General features: G+C 44.8%; 1 protein-coding gene and 1 pseudogene across 1 annotated transcript in view; both read left to right on the forward strand.

The window, feature by feature from the left end:
• Drc1 (dynein regulatory complex subunit 1) overlaps positions 1-22989 on the forward strand; it is a 68747-nt gene that overhangs the window by 16080 nt on the left and 29678 nt on the right. The window contains exons 4-9 of the mRNA XM_010604916.3: positions 10524-10611; positions 16116-16228; positions 18126-18309; positions 20173-20310; positions 21168-21254; positions 21822-21944. Of these exons, the coding sequence (XP_010603218.1) occupies positions 10524-10611; positions 16116-16228; positions 18126-18309; positions 20173-20310; positions 21168-21254; positions 21822-21944 (733 nt within the window). The remainder of the gene's footprint in view (positions 1-10523; positions 10612-16115; positions 16229-18125; positions 18310-20172; positions 20311-21167; positions 21255-21821; positions 21945-22989) is intronic.
• Positions 4444-9213, forward strand: LOC109117430 (annotated as a pseudogene).

A 22989-nucleotide genomic window follows, 5' to 3' on the forward strand; every position in this document is an offset into this window, starting at 1 on the left:
ATATATAATTGTCTGATTTGTTTGAGATCTTGTGATAAAACTATAACTCTTGTACCTATGGTTAAAGTTGGCAAATCAATAGTTATCATGGTTTGTTATTTTCTAGTCTGTGCTTGATGCCATTGTTATTACTGACTGTACTACTTTAGCCAAGGTGACATGCTTGTTGTGATTGATTGATCTTCTTTGTTTGTCAATATCTAGATTGTCTGAAGTTCATAAACACGAATATAGTCTTGTACCAAACAACTTGGTACTAGGCCAAAGAGGCAGCAACTATCATCCCTAATAAATTAAAAACACAAGGGCTGGGATTTAACTCAGTGGTTCCACCACCTGCCTTGCAAGTGCAAGGTCCCGAGTTCAATCCCTGGTACAAAAACAAAAAGCAAAAAGAAACAAAACACAGGATCCTGGGAGAGACTCAAAAGCCAAAGCCAGGTGTGCCTAGAAGACATGTCTGAAATGTAGTTATTTCCTAAAGAGGTCTCAGTACTAGTAATAAGGCCAAGTGTGGTGGCACAATCCTGTAATCCCATCACTCAGGAGGCTGAGGCAGGGGACTTCTGTGAGTTCAAGGCCAACTTGGGCTACATAATGAGGTCAAGGCCAGGCTGACTCTCTCTCAAAAAAAATTAGTAATAAAGCTACCTACCATAAGCAATTTACAAACCTCACTGAAGAAAACAAATAACAACAAAAAAAATAGAAAATAAAAAAAATGGATGCAAGATACAACCCATAATCCCCAGCTCACCCAAGGTAAATCAAAGAGGCATTGAGATGGAAGAAATCAAAGCCGCCCAGCTAAAATTTATGGTGTGGTAGCAGCAGAAGCAATGAAACAGATCAGTAAATTGATCAAAACAAGAGATAAGAGATGATGACTGTAATGAAGGAAATGGTTAGTGAATCTAGAGTAGACACAGATAAATAAAGATAGAAGAGTTTAGGAAAGACATGGAAACCATGAATGCCCCACATAGAAAAAAACTGGATTTCATAAAACAGACTGAAATAGAAATCCAGAAGATTGAAAATTGTACTGAAAGTATGTGCAGTAGAGTCAACCAATGTGAAGATGGAATGTCAGGTCTAGAAGATGGACTTGTGGTTGATGATCATCAAATGAAAGACCTTGGAAAATAGTAAGGGACCATGAAAAAAATCAATCCAACACCTGAAGAATAATCTCAGATTAATTGGAATTATTGAAGAATCAGAGGACAGCAGAAAAAGCATAAAAAACCTATTCACAGAAGCAATAGCAGAAAACTTTCCAAGCATAGAAGAATTTGAGATACAGACAAGCGAGGCATATAGTCATGATAAAAAAGCAAAACCAAAAAAACTACACCAAGAATATAATCGTTAAGATTCCAGGAACTCAGCACAAGAACAGAATACTAAAAAGTGTTAGAGAAAAGAAACAAATTGACTATAAAGAAAAAGCCATCAGAATCACAACACACTTCTCAACTCAAACCCATAAGGAGAGCTTGGAGTGAAGTATTTCAAGCCCTAAAAATAAACAACCTCAAACCCAGATTGATGCACCCAACAAAATTATCTTTCAAATTTTATGGAGAAATAAGATACTTCCATGATAAAGAACACAAGAAGAAATTCATGAGTAATAAATCAGCACTCCAAAAAGTTCTGAAGGATGTTCTAGAAAAGAGAACAGTTCCAAGAATTCCAATGGAATGAACCCATCAGGTAAGGCAAACAGTTAAACAGAAGGGAAAGAATGGGAACAACATGACAAGACTACCCTCAAGAAATTAACCAAAAAAAAAGGCTGGCAAGACTGTGAGGAAATAGGAACCTTTCTCCACTGTTGGTGGGAGTGTAAACTGGAACAAGCACTACAGAAATCAATATGGAGATTCCTCAAAAAACTAAAATTAGAAGTTCCATTTGACCTAACCATTTCCCTCCTACTTATCTTCAAGAAAGAGTTAAAAGCATCATACTGCAGTGATATATGCATACCCATGTTTATAGCAGCACAGTTTATAATAGCTAAATCTTGGAAATATCCCATGTGCCCATCAATAGACAAATGGATAAAGAAAATGTAGTATTTATGCACAATGAATTGCTAGTCTGCCATAAAGAAAGATAAACTTGACTCATTTGTAGTAAAATGGATGCACTTCAAGACCATAATTTTAAGTGAAATAAATCAGAATGTAAGTTTAAATGTCACATTGTTCTCTTGTGTGAGAAACTCAAAGAATAAATAAGGAGCATAACAGGTGATAGATATTGGGAAGTAGGAAGAACAGGTGCAAATGGGAAGGGGAACAAGGGAGTGGGGAAGGGAAGAGAAGGAAGAGAAAAGGGAAAGACAGATTAGAGGGGGAAAACAAACAAAGTCTTTGTAAGTGGGCAGGGGAATGGTACAAAAAAAAAAGAATGAAGATAGGTACAAGTATAAATTCCCTAGGATAAATATGATTACTATTTATGAAAAGCTATTAATAAGATTTTAAAAATGAAGAATATAGCAATATGGAATAATTAACATTAATGGAAAAAGCAATATCTAATTGTATGTGTAGGTATATTAAAAAAACAAAATACCAAAAATTATAAATATAACTGAATAAAATTAAAACAAAACAGACTCACCCCAAGTTAAACCAGAGAATGTTCAGAAAACAACAAAGAAAAGGCCAATATGTACACTTCTACAAACAAAAATATACAAAACCAAAAAAAAAAAACATGTCACATTCAAAAAAAGGTATCAGGGACAGTGTTACTTCAGATTTCTCAAAATAGATACATCAGAAAAACATTGAAGTAAAATTATTTCCTATCTAGAACTCTAAACCTAGATAGATAATCGAATTCTATTTTTTTTTGGGGGGGGGTACCAGGGATCGAACTCGGGTCCTTGTGCTTGCAAGGCAGGTGGCGGAACCATTGAGCTAAATCCCCAACCCTCAAATTCTAACTTTTGAAGTCTTGAGAAAGAACTTCAGTTGGTCAGGAGGTGATCCAATATAGCGGATCCCATTTACACCACAGATATGGGTGTGGTGAGTAAATGGCTTCTCTGAAGAGGACTCTGCCCAGAAGGGTGCTCATATCTGAGGAGCAAGACGTCTGAGACAGACAGGCCCTTGGGGATCAGGTCAGGTCAGTGCTGAACAATAGAAATACAGCATGAATCAGATATGTAATTTAAAAGTTTCTGTTAGCCACTTAAAAAAAAAACTTTTTAAAAGGTGGAATTAAATTTGCTGATTTAATTTATTTAACTCAATATATAAAAATATTATCATTTTTTTTTCCAGTACTAGAGATTGAACTCAGGAACTTGTGCATGCTAGGCAGGTGCTGTGCCTCCGAGCTATATTCCTGGCCCCAAAATGTCATTTTAATATGCAATCAGTATGTTGTATATAAGATGTGATCAAAAAATACAGTAAATGTTTACCTTTTAGAAATTTATTTCAGTGAAGGACATATTGCCATTAATCTCCCTCAGAATACTCCCACTGTCCCACTTTGAACAGACATTATCCCATTATTACTTTCTGTTGAAGTTCTGGTATTCATCTTTCTTGAGGGCCTTCCTTTGTGTTGTGGCTGCCTCAGTGTCCTGAATTGATTCGAAACACCTACCTTTAATGATTGTTTTGACTTTGAGAAAGAGCCAGAAGTCACACGGTGCCAGATCTGGTGAATAACACACTTGAGAACACACATAAGGCTTTCATGAGCCCGCCTTCCTGTTGGATGGCACTGGGCAGCGGCATTCACTAAATTTTTTTATCACGCCTCTTAGAGAAACTCACAAAAGAGGACTTCCGGAAGTGCATCAGAAAGTGCTAGGAGGGTGCTGCTGGGCAGAGATGGTGTGCAGGAAGGCCTGCAGGTTGGATAGTAGAGGTCGTGTCATGGTCCAGCAGTTTATTTCTTAGGCTCCTTTTTTTTTTTCCTTTTTCCTGTTTTTGCCCCTCCAGAAAGGGTAGTTTCTCCACTGCATCAAGTCTGACACCAGCAGAAAGGCCTCTTTTCCTTATGGACTCTTTATTATCCCTGTTAGCCTTGTCCCCCTGCTCCAAGACATCTCACCCTTTTATTTTATTTGTTGTTTCTTCCATTCTTTGGGAGAATCCCAGCCTCAGGGTCATCTGCTCTTGTTTGTTGAGTCCCTCCCTGCACCCGTCTTGGTCCCTAGGTGACAGGGAGCGGCTGCCCGGCTGAGGAATGGAGCTCTACACCGCGGAGGTCTCGGGAAGCCGCCTGCATGCCTGGAGAGGGATCTCCCTCTGCCCTCCGGCACTCCTTCTCCAAGATTTTGTTTTGTCTTACCAGCCCAAAGGCACCACTGCACAACACAAGAGATGTTGCTTTTAAAGACCTCAGTGCTTCAATAGAATGTGAGAGATTATTTGAGAGGAGTGGTGAACCTCACCACAAATTCCTGAATTACTGAGGGAGGTGACAAAAGCCCAGGAGAAGTATGCAGCCCTACCCAAGGAGGAGGGCTGCAGCGTGATGCTTACTCTGAGGTGGCTGAGAAAGCACCGGAAGGTGGACTGCTATTTGTTAAGCTCTTGGGGAAAGTTGAGGCTGCCAAGAATTCTCTGGTCTGCCCTGTGTCACTTGGCAGGGCCTGTCTATGTTTTTGCCATCACATGCAGCTTAGCGCAACCATGGACCAGCCCAAGACCTCGGGGCATTGCAGGAGAGGTACTTGCCTTCCTGCTTCAAGTTACTGAAAGCAGTTTTGTGGCAGGGTTCCTATGCGAGGAAAATGAAGAGGACAAAGGGAGTTTTGCTGTGATCCTGGGCTTCTCAAAGGAATCCTGGAAGAATAACCCTGCTGTCAGAACACATTTTCTCATGGACTCTTTGACAAGTCACGTGACCCTGGCTAAACCAACATCTAGAAAGGATATTCCCCCATCCTTGCTCATTTCAGGTGATTATCAGACTTGAAAACAAAATCCTAGATGTACGCTGCCCACATCACACTGTGCTTAATGTATGGTTGCGGATTGGCTGCCGTATGACAGAGCCCAAGTCCTCTATTGTGCCATTTTCACCCATCTGTACGTGCCAGAGTACCAGCTCGTTGAGGCTGTGCTCTTGTGTCTGCTGGAGTTATTCCCGGTCCTGGAGAAAGCCCAGCACTGGAAGGGAGATGCAACTTGACTCACCACTCTGTGAGGAGGTGCTGAGCTGGTCCTGACCGTGTGAGTCAGAGCATTGCCTGTTCCTGCGCAGGACCTACGCTAGGAACCTGCCAGCCTTGGCGAGAAGGTTGGGGATCCTCACCGTCTGGCTCTTGGAGAGGCTAGAGAGAGTCATCCTTGGTTACCTGGAGGTGTTTGATGGGCCAGAGGAGGAGGCCAGGTTGAAGATCCTGGAAACCCTAAACTTCTCGTGCAGTACACTTGGCCCAGGTCCAGCAGTTGGCATCCAGACAGGTGTGCCGACAAGGAAGAAAAGTTAGGCAGTTTTCTCTGCAGAACTTGCCCAGGGTACATTCCAGGCAGAGCAGTAAGAGCATGTTGACGTATTTGACTGCCTTCTGTTTTGCCACACTTGGGAGATTTTGAACTGAGAAAGTGGCAGTGGAAAATTGAAATATATTTACAGTTACAATTCAATCACTTTTAAAGTCAGCTGTGTCCCAAATGACTTAGAGTGGCATTCTGAAGAATCGCCTTCAAGGTGCTTTGTTTAGCCCTGGGGATCAAACCCACCACCTTTATACAGAGCCGCACTCTCAGCTCTTCGAGGCAGGGTCTCACTGAGTCACGCAGGCTCAAACTTGGCAGCCCTGCAAGCCTCGGACTCAGGCTGCCGGCATTACAGGCTTGCACCAGCATGCCCAGCCCTACCCAGGTAATTTTTGATATTCCACACGGGGGTGGGGGTTCTTAGTCTAGTAATTTGGAAAACCTTAGATTATGCATCTCGCCAGATTTATGACTCCTATGAAAATATTAGAGAGCAGAAGCACCTGCTGCATCAGACCTGCTTCCTGTTCCTTAAATGTGGGAAGGGAGTCCCTCACAGCTTAACATTTAACATTTGCTGAGCAGTGATCAGGATGCTAATGTAGGATGTGGTTGTCAAGAAGGCATTCCAGGCATAGACCCCAGGAGGTTCCGGGAACAACCTGGATGTCAAACTGGTCAGCAGCAGAAATGAATTAACTGGGCATTAATTTGTTGCATGGATGAGCTGAAAGTTTAACTCACCCAGTGCCCCACTCTAGGGCCCCAACAACAGATAGCAGCTGTCCTATACCATATCTCTCACAAACGTTTAAGGAGTCCAGAGGAACTTTTCCCCTGTGAGATCTTTCCCCTCGTCGCATTTATAACAGATCTCATCTGTATACTGTCTTTCTCCCCTACTAACCTATAATAAATTGCAGTTTATGGGGGAAAAAAGTGCTAGGAACAATACGATATGTATGAGGGGAGATTAATGGCAATATATCTTTTACTGTAATGCATTTTTAACCCCATGTATTTTTGTCACACCTGGTATTAATGAGGCATACTGCATTTTTTTTTTTTACTCAAAATCTATCTAGTGTATTTTTTTGAAGCAAAACATTTATTGATACATTTTATTTACACATACTGATAACATTGCTCATCGGGAGTCTGTACCCATACATGATACATCTTGCTTCTTTTTTCCCCATTTCTTCTCCCTCCTTCCACTCCTCTTTCCCCCTTTATATACAAAAGCTTTGTTTTCATTTTTCCTTCTATTCTCTCTGTTTTTCTTACCTCTGCTTTCCTTCCCCCTTCCCCCTCCCTCGTTCGCCTTCTTATCTGAACATTTTCTGCTGTACATTTTAAACTCAGAGCCCATTTGAGTTGGACCAGCCCTATCTCAAATGCCTGGTGGTCACATGTGGTTGGGTGGCCACCAGGGTGGGCAGCAAAGTGCTTGGCGGTCAAAACTGATGAATAAAAAGGTAGCAGTGTGATTCACATTGAAACTAGAAAAGAATTTGTATTAGATCTGGACTGCAGGTTTCTTTCTGAAGCCTGATCTTTGCCCCAGGAAGTGGCTGGAAGGGTTTATTTAGATAGAGTTGGTAATTAATTAATTGGGGGTCAAAGTAGAAAGTCAAGGAGAAGGAGTACATTTGGGTGGGGATGAGAACACTTGTTAGTCTAGTGATGTCTGAAGACCAAAGTGGAACAGAACAATTAGTGTTTTTACTAAGAAAACCAAGACAGGTTCAGTAAGATCAGGGATGCAAATGAAATGATGAGGGAAAAAGGGGTTTTGGTTGCATTGGGGATGGTGGGAGCCGTGTGTCCCAAAAATGGTGTATTGCTGTGTGGGCTGTGCTGGACTTTGAACAAAGGAGGTGGTGCTGGAAGTCTACGTTAGAAAAGGCCATGAAAGAATGAGGTGAAGGGTCCACTTGTTTCCCAGTAAATGATGGTTTCATTTTTTTCCTAGAGTGGCGCAAGGAGCCCTGATGCGTGCTCTGTGCCAGAGCGACAGTGGCATGAGAGTTGGCAAGGTGGTTCTCTTGCCACCCCCAGAGACGTCCATACTCTGGAACCTGATCTTTCCCTTGCCTCTTTACTTTCATTTTCTGATTAATACAAGCACACATGCACTATTTGTAAAAATTCATGCAATAACGAAGTGTAGAAAATAGAAGTCCTCAGTAGTTTAATTCCTTTTCCTTAAACAGTAAGGGTTTTCTGTTTGTCACAGATCTTTTGGAAAACGTGTATATGAGCCTGTTTTAAAAAGAAAATGTATACATTGTTCTACATATTGTTCTAAAGCTGTCTTTTTTTTTATCCTGAAAATTTTATATTTTTCAAGACAGTTAAAACTTTGAAATGTAATTTGTCAGAAGACTAAATGTAAACTAATGTAGTAGGGCATAAGGACTTGCCAGGATTTCCAAGTTCTTGCTTAAGAATTACTATGAGATGGTGATTTCTGTAAATAAGAACAATCTGTGAAGAATAAATTACCAGTGGTGGGGAAAGAAAGAGCCAAACAGGAGAAAAGGGCAAGACCAAAATGCAGCGTTAGAAGACTTACAGTCAACAGGCTAATGTTGTCAATAAAGTAGTTTTATATTTATTCTACTTGACAGTGTCTCTTGGGTCCTTTGTGCAAGTATCTTCAAGTACTAAAGTGATTTCAACTGGGAAAAAAGGAAAAGGTCACTAAAGACAGCTATCCTCAGGGCTCTGAAGCAGTGGGATGACATGGCAGGAGAAAAAGTTCAAGGTGCAGTGCAGTCCCCAGTCCTGTTACTACTATGGCTGTGGCTTCATGGGGTCTTTCAGAGAGAAGACAGGCAGACCATGCGGTAACAGCAGGGTGGCACCGTTAGTAAGGTGAAGATGGTCTGCTTTGGTTAGGCAGAGCAAAACCCCATCTGATCCCTTCCAGGTCAGTTCTGGATAAGGCTAATGTAAGGTCTTTGTCATGACCACGACAGGAGCAGAGCAGGGTTAGTCCTGGCAGAGCGGTGTTACTGCTGGCCTCGGGCTGTCACACGGTGGTGGTGTTTGGTGATGTGGCTGGAAATATTGCCTGCTCCCGCTGCCTCCTGAGCCTCACAGAGATGAATGACAGCTCAGTGTCCCGGCGAGTCTCACTTGAGACAGTGGGAAAAGCCAAGGCCTTGGCCACAAGGAGAGAGCTTTACTGGAGAGATGCCTGGAGCGAAAATGTACCTGTTCTCTTCGTATTGGCTCCCTGGGAAAGGGCACACACCCGTCTGTGCAGATGTTCAAGAAAACTGCATGAAGTGGAGGCTACTCAAAGTCAGGGTCAGGAAGATACTAGACAATTCTGATGAATGTGTGCTCTGTAAATTTCTCAAAGAGATGTAAAAGAAATGTCTGCCTCCAAACTGAGGGTGACAGTCCAAAGAATGATTCAGTGGAGACCAGCTTGACGTGCAAATAGACTTTATTAGGGTACTAACAGGGCAGCGAGTGGCTCACGAGCGACAGACTACCGAAGTCTCCACCCTCATCCCATTTTCTGAGCTATGCTTTTGTGTGGCTCTAGGGTAATGAAAAAGCAGAAGCAGAAGCCAAGTGGGGCAAGTTCTGCATACTCGGTTCCCCTCCCATGCTCATGGGGACCCCCGCCGGCCCCGGCAGGCTCCATCACGCCATAGCGGTGGTCACTCTGGCACACAGCCTCAGCACCTGCCAGGGCTCTCTGTAGAGCTGAACAGGAGCCTGCTACACAATGGAGTTACTCTGGCCAGAGTTCAGAGAACTGTTTTTCCTGTTTGGTTTTGCGGTGCTGCGGATTTTCACATGGGCTATGTCCTCAGCCTTATTTATGTGTAGACAGAGTTGCACTAACTTGCCCAGGGTGGGCTGGAACTTGCAATCCTCCTGCTTCAGCCCTGCAGCTGTATGGCAATATATTTTTAGAGCTGGATGAACGGGCCGAATCACAAGTGTGTTACTGTAAAATAAGGGGGCGGGGGGTGTAGCTCATGCAGAGCGGGAGGCCCTGGGCTCTGTCCTTGCCAGTGCTACGTGAGCGTATAGAAAGCTGAGTGGCAGGAACAGCCAGGGACCCGTGGGAAGCTACCATTGGCTCTTTTTACCTGACGGCCGTGGCCGTCTTTGCATAGTGCTACATTACATCCTTTTTGTAGGAGACAGAGTATTTCCTTAAAGTGTTTCTCCACAAGTTACTTGAACAGTCAGCTACTGCTGGGTGTGGGGAATATTCCCAGGTTCCTGTTAGAGTCAGTGCCGCAGTAAGATTTCTGTGCTTGTTTCTTTGTGTGCTTGTGAGAGCTTCGGGTGGAAGATTCTCAATGGCGGGTGTTGGGTCAGAGGGGAGGATGTTTAAATGTCTGATAAACCTTCCCCATTGCCTTTTACACAGGGAGTTACATGTTTAAATGGGGTGTAAATAGCCGGGCACCCAAAGTCTTAGCCTATGTTGGTATTTTCAACCTTTAAGATGTTTTCTACTCGGATAGGAGAGAGATTTCTCAGGGCTTCAGTTTCCCTGATTATATTTGAGCTGACATTTTCAAATGTTCATTTCCCATGTGTTCTTCTTCTGTAAAATGCACATTCAAATTTCCTATTAATTTATATTTGGCATTTTGGTGGGGGGGTTGATATTATTTGAAGGAGTCATTTTTTTCTTTTTCTTTTTTGTGTACTGGGGATTGAACCCAGGGTCTATTTTAGAGATAGTAAAATTTTATCAAATTTATTTTACCGATTTATGCCTTGACTTTTAACATTTTTAAATTTTAGAAAGTAAAAATCTTCAGTATCCACCCACGGTTTGTTTTATTCAGAGACGGACTCTACGATACGTTCTCCTATGTTAACTTCTAGTATTTATATGATTGTATTTTTTTAATATTGACATTTTTACCTGAATGGAGTGTATTTCTCTATATGGTGAGTGGTGAGGTTCCACGAAACTTTACTGTGCAGTATTTACATGTTAGAAGTAACCGGGTTTTCCGTTTTTTGTTTTTTTTTTTCCTGCCGCAGGGAAGCGCTTGGAGAATATTTAGACGGGAAGAAGGAGAGTGAAGAAGATCAGAGCAAGAGCCACAAACAGAGAGAAGAGAGCAGATTGGTAGGAAGTCCATGCCCGAGGGTGCTGGGGGTGGGGACAGCAGAGGCCAGGTTTAGGCTGGAAGGAATGGTGCCTCCGGGGCCACTGCCTCCAGGCAGAGCGGGGCCTCTGCAGGAGCCAGCTTGCGCACCAGGTGCTCCTAGTGGTCGCTCACAGTCACGGGACAAAGCCCAGAGTCTCGGTTCCCATTCTAACCCTGCAGGCTCTCAACTCCCACCCTGGCCTCATTCAGGCCTGGCATCCACCCCCTCATCCCAGGGGCTCCTCCTCCCTGCTCTGAGCCTTGATGTCTGGGCCCCTCAGGTCCTCAGTTCTCGTACCTCCTCTCCCCCTCTCCTCTTCTTCTGGGACAGTTATACTTCCCAGCGGCTTGTGGATTCTTGCTCAGCCCAGAGTAGGGACGGATGAGAGGGGGCGTAGGCAGGGAATACAGTGCAAGACCTGGTGGCCCGTGCACTGGAGGGACCCCGCACCCTGACCTTTTCCTCACCCCAGGAACGATGGCTAAGACCCTGATGGGCCAAGATTACACCAACTGGTGAAAGGTATTTTTAGAAACCAATTTACCCCCAGGAGTACACCCTAGACCCATGGGGCAACCCCCTGAAGCCCCCTACCTTGCAGCCCACTCCGCTGTTGAGGTAGCTTTTTCCTGCATGTGTTGCATCATAAATAAACTTTCACTGGACATCTCTTCAGTCCCGACTTCCTCATGTGCTGCACGAGGTGTTGGCTTTGAGTCAGTCGGGCCTCCTCCCTCCTTCTTCAGAGCAGTGAGGCTGAGGGTAGTTCCCAGGGACTCCTAACCCCTCAGACACCCCAGCCTGATGCAACAGCAGCCCGAACTCCTTTAGTCCACACATGCAGTACTTTTCTATAGCAGTCACTCATTTTAGCTAGTTGTCAGCCTGTGTGACTTTCCAAATGTGTGTGAGTGTAGCATCCCCAAGTAATTTAGAAGCTCTGTGAGTGTGATGGTCTCTCTTCCTAGCTGTGGAGTATTTAGAGCTTACACTAATAAACACTAAAAGAGAAATCGGGTGGGAGTGTAGCTCTCTGGTAGAATACTCAGCATGCATGAGGCCCTGGGTTCAATCCTTCGCACCACCAAAAACACAAAACAAAAGAATTATGCTAGGTGTGGTCATGCACACCTGTAATCTCAGCTACTCAAGAGGTTGAGGTAGGAGATTCACAAGTTCAAAGCCAGCCTGGGTGACTTAGCAAGACCCTGTCTCAAAAGAAAAAATAAAAAGGTCTGGGAATGTAGCTTAGTATGAGGCCCTGGTTTCAATTCCGAGCACTGAAAAAAAAAAAAAAATTGCTAAGCGTGGTGGTAGGCCTCCTTAACCCTAGCTACTCAGGAGGATGAGGCAGGAGGATTGCTTGAGTCTATGAGTTCAAGACCAGCCTGAGAAACATACAAAATCTCACCTCAAAAAAAATAAAAAAATCATTCTCTCTTCTCTGGCAAGGACAGGGCTCCTGAGATATTTAATAAAGGATGTAGAAATATAGGTTTGAGAGGGAAAAACAACAGCTTGAAACAGCAAACCAGAACTGGCAAAATGGCATACTTAATTGCTAAATGAAATACCCAGACAGGGGTCCTGTGTGACCAAATATGCTTGCCAGTGGGCTTAGCAGGGAAATTATATGCAGAAAGTGGAACTTGAGCTGAGCCTTAGACAAAAAGGTGGGATTTATAAAAAGTGTTGTGCAGGAGAAATGGAGATGATTTCTGGCAAAACTAAGTGTATTCTCTGGAAGAAAAAATAGTCAGGTTACTGAAAGATTACAAAGCATAGAGATGTACCGTGTCTGGGAAAAGTTATTTTACCATAGCGGAAAAATATTAGACGAACAAGCATTCTTGTTCCACATCTCTCGCCTTCCACATCACTTGTTCATAGTTAAATTTCTTCCTTTAAAAGCCAGTGATCTCTGAACATTTGTGTGTAGCCTAAGGCATTCTTAGGGTCTTGAAAATACCAATGTGCTGCTCATCGTGAGTTTCTTTTCATCTTCTTGAGTGTGGAATGAAAGGGGTAATAATCATCACTAGAGCTTTTCAAGGTTCCTTTCACTTAGGACTGAAGTAGTGAATGTTGACATCACAGAGAAATGTATACAAAAATGCTGGGGTCCTCAAGACCAAGGTATTGATGACCATTTCTGCCCTCAGACCTGTCCTTGGTCTTGTGCTCTATGAATCACTTTTTAAAATTCTAAATTATCCCCCAGAAATTTCATGTTGGAGGGGGGTTGTCGGAAGGGCTGGATCACAGGGTTGGGGCTGACTTGGAAGGCTGTGTTCTCATTTCTGGATACTCCTTGCTTTCCTGGGTCCCAAGAGAGGAGCAGCTATCCCTCCACCAGGCCCTCCCACCAGGCCCTTTCTACCTTGGTGCCAGCTGACTATGGACTATGGAATCCTCTAAAACTGTGAGCCCAAATAAACCTCTCTTTCTCTAAATTGTGGGTGTTGGGTATTTTGTCCCAGCCATGAGAAAGTAACTAAAACAAATAGTTTTTCTTGTCCAATTTAATCTTTGTGTATTCCAAGTGAATGAAGATTTTCTTCTAGACCGTTTATTATTATTATACCACTTATATTTTAGTCTGCACTCTATTTAGAATTGATTTGTGTGTGTGTGATATATGGTAGGGCTCAAAGCTAAATGTTCTCTATATAGATTTTTAATTGACCCAGAAGCATTTATTGAAAAGATTATCCTTTTCTACTGCATAGCATGTACTTTTGTTACGAATCAAGTGATTCCCATACATTTATTTTTCACAATTCTTTATTCTGTTACATTGGCCTATTTGTCTTCATGCCAGTTCCATACTTTTAATTACTGTAACTTTACAACAGACCTCAGTATCTGGTAGGGTAAGTTCTCCTACCATGTTCTTCCCAATTGTCTTGGCAATTCCTGGCCCTTTGCATTTCTATGTAAATTTTAGAATCAGCTTGTCAATTTCTAACTCCACAGAAATCTGCTGGGATTTTAATTGAACTGAATTTATAACCCATAAATGTAAAACATCCTTCCACCTATGTAGATATTCTTCAGTTTCACTCAGTAATCTTTAACAATTTTTGATGAGGTTGCGTTAGCTTTCTGTCCCTGTGACAAAATACCCAGGAATAAACAACCTTGGCTCATAGTTTCAATCCCTGGTCACTTGGCTTTGCTGCTTCTGGGCCCATGGTGAAAGGGGTAGAGGAACTGAGAGATACCTGGGGAGAGGTTAGACCCTTTCAGCGACTACTTCTTTCAGTGAGGCTCCTCCTCCTGAAGTGTCCACCACCCGCTGGAGCCCAACAGTGAATTCACCTATATGGTCGGAGCCCTTGGGCCCCTGTCACTTCCCCAGAGCTCCACCTCTGAACACTTCCACACTGGGACCAGTCCTTTAATACGTGAGCCTGTAGGGGACATTCCAAATTGCAAACCACAAGGCTGTGATCAGACAAGTTTTCACACAAAAGCATATTTGGTTTTTATGTATTGACAAGGTATCTAGTGACCTTGCCAAATTTGCTTATTAATTCTATTAATTCTGATAATAACCTGTAGGTTCTTTGGGATTTTTTTTACACGAATAATCAGGTCATCTGAAAATAATGACTGTTTTATTTCTGTCTGTTCAAGTTTTATACTGTTTCTTTTTCTTACCTTAGTGAGGAAGACAGGTCCTCCAGCCCACTTCATAGAAGTGGTTCTGAGCTCACCCTCAAGGCCTTGGTGGGCCTCTCTTTGGGGTCTGTTTTACTAAGCAGGGCCACTGTTTTGCAGTCCCTGAGCTTTCAGACCTGGAAGCCCCTCTTGCCTGCTAGTCAGAGGTGGGAGTGGATGGTGGGCCAGACTGGCTCTCCCTTAGCTGCCCAGTTGTGAGTGGTATGAGGGCCTCCACTTAAACTCTTCCGTGGATCCTGTAAGTGCATGGGTCTGCTGGCATACTGGTGACTATACTATTTAGATTTTTAATATTATTTTGAGTCTAAAATACTTGATTGAGAAATTTCCGATGTTCACATTGAGTAAAAAATAGAAAATTTCTCACAACCACAGGAAAGCCATGACTTTCATATGTGTATAAAACTATTTGATATGAATGATAAATCTGTAGGCATTAAAAAGACCTGGAATGCCCTGGATATCTGGCTTAAGTCTTATTCTCTATTCACTGACACTACATTTCAGAATTTCCACAGAATGGGGAGATGAATGGAGTGTTTGAGCACTGTGGTGACTGCTTGGAATAGAAGTTGATTCATAAATTGGTTCTTAGCTCATTTTATTTTTTCAGCGCTGGGGACCAAACCCAGGGTCTCACACATGCTAGGCAAGTGCTCTGCTACTGAGCTACATCCCTAACCGAGTCTTAGATTGGAAATAATTGGAGAGTTAGAGAGTTTACAAATTCCAAAACACACGTGGAAAACTTTATGCATAACCCCAGATATCTGAAATTTTGGTGGAGGATTTATCGTCATGAAATCATAACATTACAAAATGGCTGGGAGTGAAGATACTGCTTGTGGCCTTAGAAGTGGGCACTGAGGGCAGAAAAAAAATCCCCCGTGCCCATAAAATTATAGAGCAGTTAGTTTCTGTTATGACAAAAACCCATACAACATTAGCCACAATGAGATAGTTGCTTCCTTGACTACCTTACTCAGTAGTCCCCGGCAGGAGCAGTGCAGGGCTATGGGACTCCTTGTTGTCTCAGCCCCTGCCATTCTCAGGTTAGCCCCACATTCCAGCCTGGAGGGAGGGGACGAATGGAAGGGCTGGAGAGAGTTTGCCTTCGCCCCTAAAGGCGCAATTCACATGTGGTGCACATCACTTCTGTCATGTGCCCATTGGGCAGACCATATTCTAGCTGTAAGAGAGGCTGGGAGGTTGCATGAGGAGCTAAAAGGTGGGTGCTCTGTTACAGCAGAGGAGGAAATGAATGTTGGAGGATAGCTGCCATTACTCCCTCACCTCTCCAACTGAGATTCATAGGAAGGACCTGGGTAGGGTCAGTTACTTGGGGATCTGTTGGTGACAGGGCTGGGATGTGCTGATAGCTTGTGGCAGTGTACTAGTTGGCTGGTTCCTACTCCAAGAAGATGCTAGTAAAGTGTAGCTGTAATGTCACATTGCAATGTCTTGATGGAAAAGGTTGCTAAAAAGATGCTGCTCTTCTATCGATTCCTGCCTCGGTGGATAGAAGAGCTACAGATGAAATGTGCACATGTTTGTAACTGGGTGGGGATTATAGTTCAGCATTTGTCTAACTTGGGAAAGGCCCTGGGTTCCATCCCCAGCACCACACACACACACACACACACACACACACACACACACACACACACACTTAACTATCTACTTTTCACACACACACACACACACACACACACACACACACACACACACACACTTCTAACTTTCTAAATTCTTCATAGTGTGTTTTAACTTTCTAAATTCTCATCTCTTTGTTTTCAGAAATTGGCTAAACTGCTGCTCTATGGCACTGAATTGGTGACAAATATCCGGGTGGCTATAGATGTCAGGGAGATCCACAGGAGGGTGGAAGAAGAGGAGATAAAGCGTCAGAGGTGAGAGGCTCACTTCTTAGAAAACTGGCAGGCATGGCGGGAATCCCTGTAGGCTACCGAAGTCACCACAGTTGTTGAAAAGTGACTGTGTCCCGCTTAGCCTAGAATACCTCTTTGGCCCCATATAAATCCTCCCTCCCTCCTTTTTTCCTTCCCTCTCTTCTTCCTCGTGGACTGCTTCCTCTCTCAAGCGTTACACTGCTGACATGTGCCAAGGTGGGTAGTTACAAAATTCTCACCTCACTTGGCCTCTGCTTGTGGTCAACATGGGAACATGTAAGCAGGCAGGTGTCAGGAGGAAACATACACAGGAGGTTTCTGGGAGTCTGCAGAGATTAGAGAAAACTTCCCAGGCAACATTCGAGTTAGGCTGGAAGGAATAGGTAGAAGTTGTGGAACATGAGCAGAGGCATGAGACCACGTGGTGTGCCTGGAGACGCGTGATAGGTTAGGATGCATGGGGTGGGTGGAAGAATACAGATGCAGCTGAAAAGGTCCACAGGGAAGTTCCTGGGTTTAACTGATCAGAATGACCAGGCCCGTAGAGCTCTGAGTGTTCACACTGTACAAATGTGGCAGCATATTAAAGTGTGTTAAAGTGTGTTAAAGACTCCATGCCTAGGACAGAGACAGAAGGACATGCGTCAGACCTCAGCCTGGTAGGCGAGCTGCCTTCCACACCTATCTTCCCAAGTCCCATTTGCCCAGCAGGGAGGTGTCAGCTATTTAGAATAATCACCTTTCAGCTGGGCATGCTGGTGCACGCTTATAATCCCAGCTACTGTACTTGGGAGGCTGAGGAAGGATTGCAAGTCCAAGAATGGCCTGGGCAACTTAGCAAGAACTTACCTCAAATAAAAAGAAAAAAGAGAAAGATGTTGGCTGCAACTCAGTGGTAGGACACTGTCTAGCATGTGTGCAAGTTCCGGGGTTCAGTCCCCAGGATCACAAAAAGCAGTCTTTCGTTTACATACAGAAAGTGGACTCATAGCAAGAACAGAGGTTCTCATTTAATCTACTCTGGAATCGTCTTCATTTCCCAAACAGTTCGATTAGAAACGGTCAATCATCGGACCATTTTAGCTAAACATGTGCATACTACTTTTTAAATTGTTCAGCTTGAGCCGTTCCCCCTTTAGCGGCTTTACCAGCTATGCTACCGGGGTAGACTGGTGACTTTATTTTTGAAACTTCCCCTGCCTGAAAGGGTGGCACCAACAGCTGAACTGGCTGATCACCTGTGGGGTCAGCTCCCGACAGGCCCTCGGTGTCACGCTAAGGAGGGAGGCTTCACCCTACGGCCCCTGAGGGAAATGGAACCTCCAAAGTGGCAGAGTTCCGGATAAATGTTTTTCCAAAAGATGACCCAGCAGCTGTCCAGCTATTCCGAATGCCAGCCCTCTATCAAGTTGGAATGCGCTTTGTGTGCCCTGGCTTGGAAGGCGGGTGGAGAAGGGGAACGGAGGACAGTGAGGCTCAGGGCGTGTTTCAGCTGGGACTCTGCCGTCCCGTTTGGAGACGGTTGCATGAGTTGCAGTGTGTTGAATACAGGCAGAGCGGCGGGCGTGGGCTCCAGCACTGTCTGAGCTCCCGTGTTAGCTCTAACGCCTCCCCTCTCATCTCATCCTAAGCCTTCAGAGACTTAGCGTGACGTTCGAGGCCCTTCACAGTTTCTCTGGGGTTTCTGGAAAGGCGATCCCTATTTCTCCTTTCTTGCGGTGGATTTCTCTACTTGTCCTGTAGTTCCGCTGGTCATTTACGGGGTGTGGGGAGGTGGCGAAGCCTGGTGTCGGGGTCTGACTGTGGTTCTGCAATGCACCGGGCACCGGAGACTGTGGAGAACTGGCCCGCACTTGCAAGGCCGCCTCTGGAGCCTCTGGCGTGTTTGTGTTTGCAGAACGGAGAAGCTGGAGAATGAAGTCAAGACCAGCCAGGACGAATTCGATGAAATCACTGCCAGGTGGAAGGAGGGCAGACAGAAGCAGATTCCTCAGGAGCTGTGGGACGTGCTCAGCACTCAGCAGCTGCTCTGTGCTGGGCTGATAGAAGACAAGAACAAGCTCAGCAGCGAACTGCAGCAGGCAGGAGCCCGGGGGTCCACCCGAGCCGGGTGGGTGGGTCTGGCTGCAGGATTGGGCTGGTTCTCTGGTCTGCTTTTCCTGAATGGAAACGTGAAGGCTGCACTTGATTACTTAGAATGCTGCCTGACTCAAATGATCAGCTTTCTTTCTGTAATGAGTTTTTAGTGGTTAAAAACTGTGCACTATGGAATCGATCACTTTCACTGTTTTGTTTTGTTTTTTAAGACAGGGTCTCACTACGTAGTTGAGACTGACCTGGAACTCACTGTGTAGCCCAGGCTGGTCTCAAACTCACAGTGATCCTCCTGCCTCAGCCTCCCAAGTGCTGGGATTACAGGCGTGCGCCACCATGCCCGACTATCCTTCACTATTTTTAAAACGTCTGGTTCAGTAGCCTTAGTGTATTCACGTTGTTGCACAATAGATTTCCAGAACATTTTCATCTTGCAGCACGAAAACACTGTTAGATATTAATTCCTTTCTCCCTCCCTGCAGCCCTTGTTAACTGTCTCTTGGTTTTCTGTTTCTATGGTTTTAGCTATTAGAGAGAGTAGTCTCATATGAGTGGAATCATACAGTATATATCCTTTTGTGACTGGCTTACTTTGCTTAGGATAACGTACCCCATGTGGTAGCATTCAACAGAAATTTTTTCCTTTTTCGAGGCTGCATAATATGCACATATATGTGCCTATATATGTGTTACCATTTTTTTATCATATTTTTCTGGAGACATCTAGGTTGCTTTCATCTCTTGGCTAGTGTGAATAATATTGCTATGAACTCTTTGAGATTCTGTTTTGAATTCCTTTAACTGTATACCTAAAAGTGAAATTACTGGGTCTTACAGTGTTGCTGTTTTCAATCTTTAGAAGAACCTCTGTATTCTTTTCCATAATCATTGCAGAGTTTATATCCCACCAACAGTGCATGAAGGTTCCCATTTTTTCCACATCCTCATCAACAGTTACTGTATTGCTCTCTCACACCAGCACATCCCTGGCCCTTTCTAAAATTTGATTTTGAGACAGAATCTCACAAAATTTCCCAGGCTATCCTTGAACTTGTGATTCTTGGGTCTCAGCCTCCTGAGTAACTGGGATTATAGGTGGGCACCACCATGCCTAGCAATACATTTTCGACTGTAGAAAAAGCTTTGTAGTAGTTTAGAATCATTGGCTCTCAAATAGAAAGATGTACTTTTGTAGCAAACACTGTTTCGGATTTGCCATTCCTGCTGGAGGAATGGAACTTAGTCTGCAGGAGATGTGGCCTGGTGTTAGACCTGGACCCTGACTGCTTGGCCAGGATGCTGTAGGCTTCCTGGGGTCTGGTGGGGAGATTTACAGTGAGTCATAATCAAGGGGTCTGATCCTGTGTGCTCATTTCCTGTTACCCTGAGCTGACCTGTTCTAGCCCATCCACCTGTGATCTCCTCCACACCTTCAGAGACTGTCTGGGGCATTCTTTGCTTTGTACAGTTTCATCGTTAGTGTTTACAGTTTCTGATGGAGGGGACCAGGGGGCATGTGCTTGGCATCTGCATTCTGCCAACCTTATAAATCTCTGTGTTAAACTTTAGCTTTATTGCTACATTTCAAATACATCACTGATGTTCATTGTAAGGAGTTGGTACGTGTGCACGCCTGTCTTAATTCCCCTCCTTTCTCCTGCTCTTCCCTCCATCTCTTGGTCCCCTTCCCATCTGCAAAAGATCGCTCTCCCCATTTTCTTTTATCTGCCTTTTATTTTGCTCTTTATTTATACTTTGGGTTTCTCATGTAAGAGATGCCATGCACTATTTAAGCTTGGTGTCTGTCTGATCTGTTGCATTTCATGTTCTGATCTCACGTGGATCTCAAGGAGTTAAAAACCAAGGATGACCAGTATGTGAAGGACCTGAAGAAACAGGCAGATGACATCTCCCTGCTTCTGGAGAGGATGGAGGAGCAGGTGAAGAGCATGACAAAAGCCTTCCGCCAGGAGCTCCTTCACATCGAGGCAAGGGGTGGGAAAAGACCGCTTTCTTGGGCCTGGGATTTAGCTCAGTGGTTCAGCTGCCTGCCACACAAGCCCAAGGACCTGAGTTCAATCCGGTATGGGAAAAAACAAAACAAAACAAAAAAGACTGCTTTCTGCATCTGGGAGCCCTAGGGAGGGCTGGGTCAGCCTTGATGGAAGTGAGGACCCAGATGTCTTTGTCTTCTGATTTCTGTCTCAGCTCTAGAATGTTGTTAATTTATTCACTCACTCACGCACTAATTCAAGTAACCACTAAGTGTCTATGCTATACCAGGCACTGTTCCAGGGGCCCAGGGTACAACTTTGAACAAAACAAGGTCCCCAGTGGAGCCTGTGTTCTACTAGGAGATAGTCAGAAATAAACAGAGGCATTAGTAGCTGCATAATTTGATAACTTAGTGTTTTGAGAGAAAATAAGACAGGAATGAGGAGTGACAGGGAGAGGTTAGGACCGTACAACCATTGGCATATGTGACCATGTTTGTTTATTTATGGCAGTTGGGACGGGGGGTTGGGGAAGGGAGTGCCAGGCAGGATTCAGGGACCAGGACCTTGAACTTGAACCCACGTCCTCGTTGGCCGTCAGGGTTTCACGCAGGGTTCTCCCCACGACTGCCTTGGTCTTCCTCCAGCTCCTGGCCTCTGTTGGCGCATTTCCCCCTCTAAATTCGTGTGAAGTATAGACTTCGTAACACTTAATGAACTTTGGGTGGTCTGCAGGTCGGTGTGACTTAGTCTTTATGGCTGGTGATGGTGTGGTTATCTAAAATTTCTTTGGTACCGATGGGGCCTGCTTGCTGAAAGTAGACACGGGCCTTCTCCCCTCCTGGTCGTAGAAAGCCTTTGAGGTGGAAAGACAGGAGCTGCTGACCAGCAACAAGAAGAAATGGGAGTGGGCACTGCAGGCTCACAGCACCAAGGAGGTAAAGGGGGGCAGGTGGAGTCCAGGGTGACTCCCTCTGTGACTGGGAGGCCAGCCTTTCATACCCTGGGTCACACGGTTAATCCATGTGGCCTGGCCATGAGGGTGTCCCCCTGGGGCGTGAGCACCGACCACCTTTGCAGCTTGCTGTGATTTCCATGGTCCTGCCACTTTCTCCTTGGGTATCTACCCCAGCCGTGGATACTCATGGCCCGAGATGGTATTTTAAGGGGTATGGACTTCCCACTTTATTTCAGAGAGCTAAGGAATGAAGAAGGGTCCTGGCCAAGACCCAGAGGGATTTTTTTTTTAGAAATATAAATGATGGTTAGGTCTGTGTTCAGTCTCCTAGTGGAGCATTTCTCTTGGAGTGTCTGGATCAAGGGCCGCATAAGTAATGCAGCCCATAATCCAAGAGATCAGAGCCTCAGGGCCACTGAAAGCCACCAGACATCCCCAGCCATGGAACTTCCGAACCTTACCCTGTGCCACGCTTTTCAGGCTGCTGGAAGGATTGAGCAGGGGTGGAGAGGGCCCTAAGTCTCTCCCTGGCTTCCCTGCAATACAGCTGGAGTACCTTGTCAACCGCATGAAGAGAGTGGAGGAATGCGAGCAGCAGCTGAACCAGCAACGGCTCTGGGACCGTGAAGAGTACATCGTCATCAAGATCAAGCTGGAGCAGGACGTGCAGGTGCGCGGCCACCTGCACGCAGTGGTCTGGGTGGTGGGCGGGGGGCGAGTGTCTGAGCTGCTACCGTAGAGCTCCAGAGGCAGCCCCTCACCAGGTATTTATTAATGTCTGCTTTCATTTCCATGGTCGTATCTGAAGGGACGCACGGCCAGGGTATTTGTGAAGGAGTGTTTCCTTCCTTCCTTCCTTCCTTCCTTCCTTCCTTCCTTCCTTCCTTCCTTCCTTCCTTCCTTCCTTCCTTCCTTCCTTCCTTCCTTCCTTCCTTCCTTCCTTCCTTCCTTCCTTCCTTCCTTCCTTCCTTCCTTTTTCTTGGCACAGGGGATTGAACTCAGAGCCTTCTCTCTGAGCTGCATTCCAGCCCTTTAAATGTTTTTTTTAAATTTTGAGACAGGCTGTTGCTAAAATACTACATTTCCCAGGCTGGGCTCAAACTGTGGTCCTTCTACCTCAGCCTCTCAGAGTGCTGGGATTGCAGGTGTGTGCCAACACATCACATCAGACTTTTTTTTTTAGACAGAGTCTCACTATGTAATCCAGGCTGGTCTTAAACTCCCTCCACCTGTGCCAACACGCCTGGCTTGCTTGCTTGTTTCCTTCCCTCTTTCTTCCTTTCTTTTCTCATTCTTCTCTCCTCTCTTCCCTTTTCCTCCCCTTAGCTCTTTTCCCCCTCTTCCCTTCCCTTCTCTTCCCTTCCCTTCCTCTTCCCTTCCCTTCCCTTCCTCTTCCTCTTCCTCTTCCTCTTTCTCTTTCCCTTCCTCTTTCTCTTTCTCTTCCTCTTCCTCTTCCTCTTTCTCTTTCTCTTTCTCTTTCTTTCTCTTTCTCTTTCTCTTTCTCTTTCTCTTTCTCTTTCTCGGGTGCTGGGAACAGAGCCCAGGGCCTCACACTTAATAGGAAAGCTCTGTACCACTGAGCTACCCCACCTGCCGCCCCAAGGAACACTTCCTATAGGAAACCAATGGAGGAAATCTGTGATGGTGCCGGGGTCTGGAAGTACGACATGTAAGCATTCAAGGAAGAATTAGGATTTTGAGACTGGCAGATGTCA

This window comes from Fukomys damarensis, unplaced genomic scaffold, assembly GCF_012274545.1.
Source record: "Fukomys damarensis isolate Sample0158 unplaced genomic scaffold, DMR_v1.0_HiC HiC_scaffold_2, whole genome shotgun sequence".
Lineage (NCBI taxonomy): Eukaryota > Metazoa > Chordata > Mammalia > Rodentia > Bathyergidae > Fukomys > Fukomys damarensis.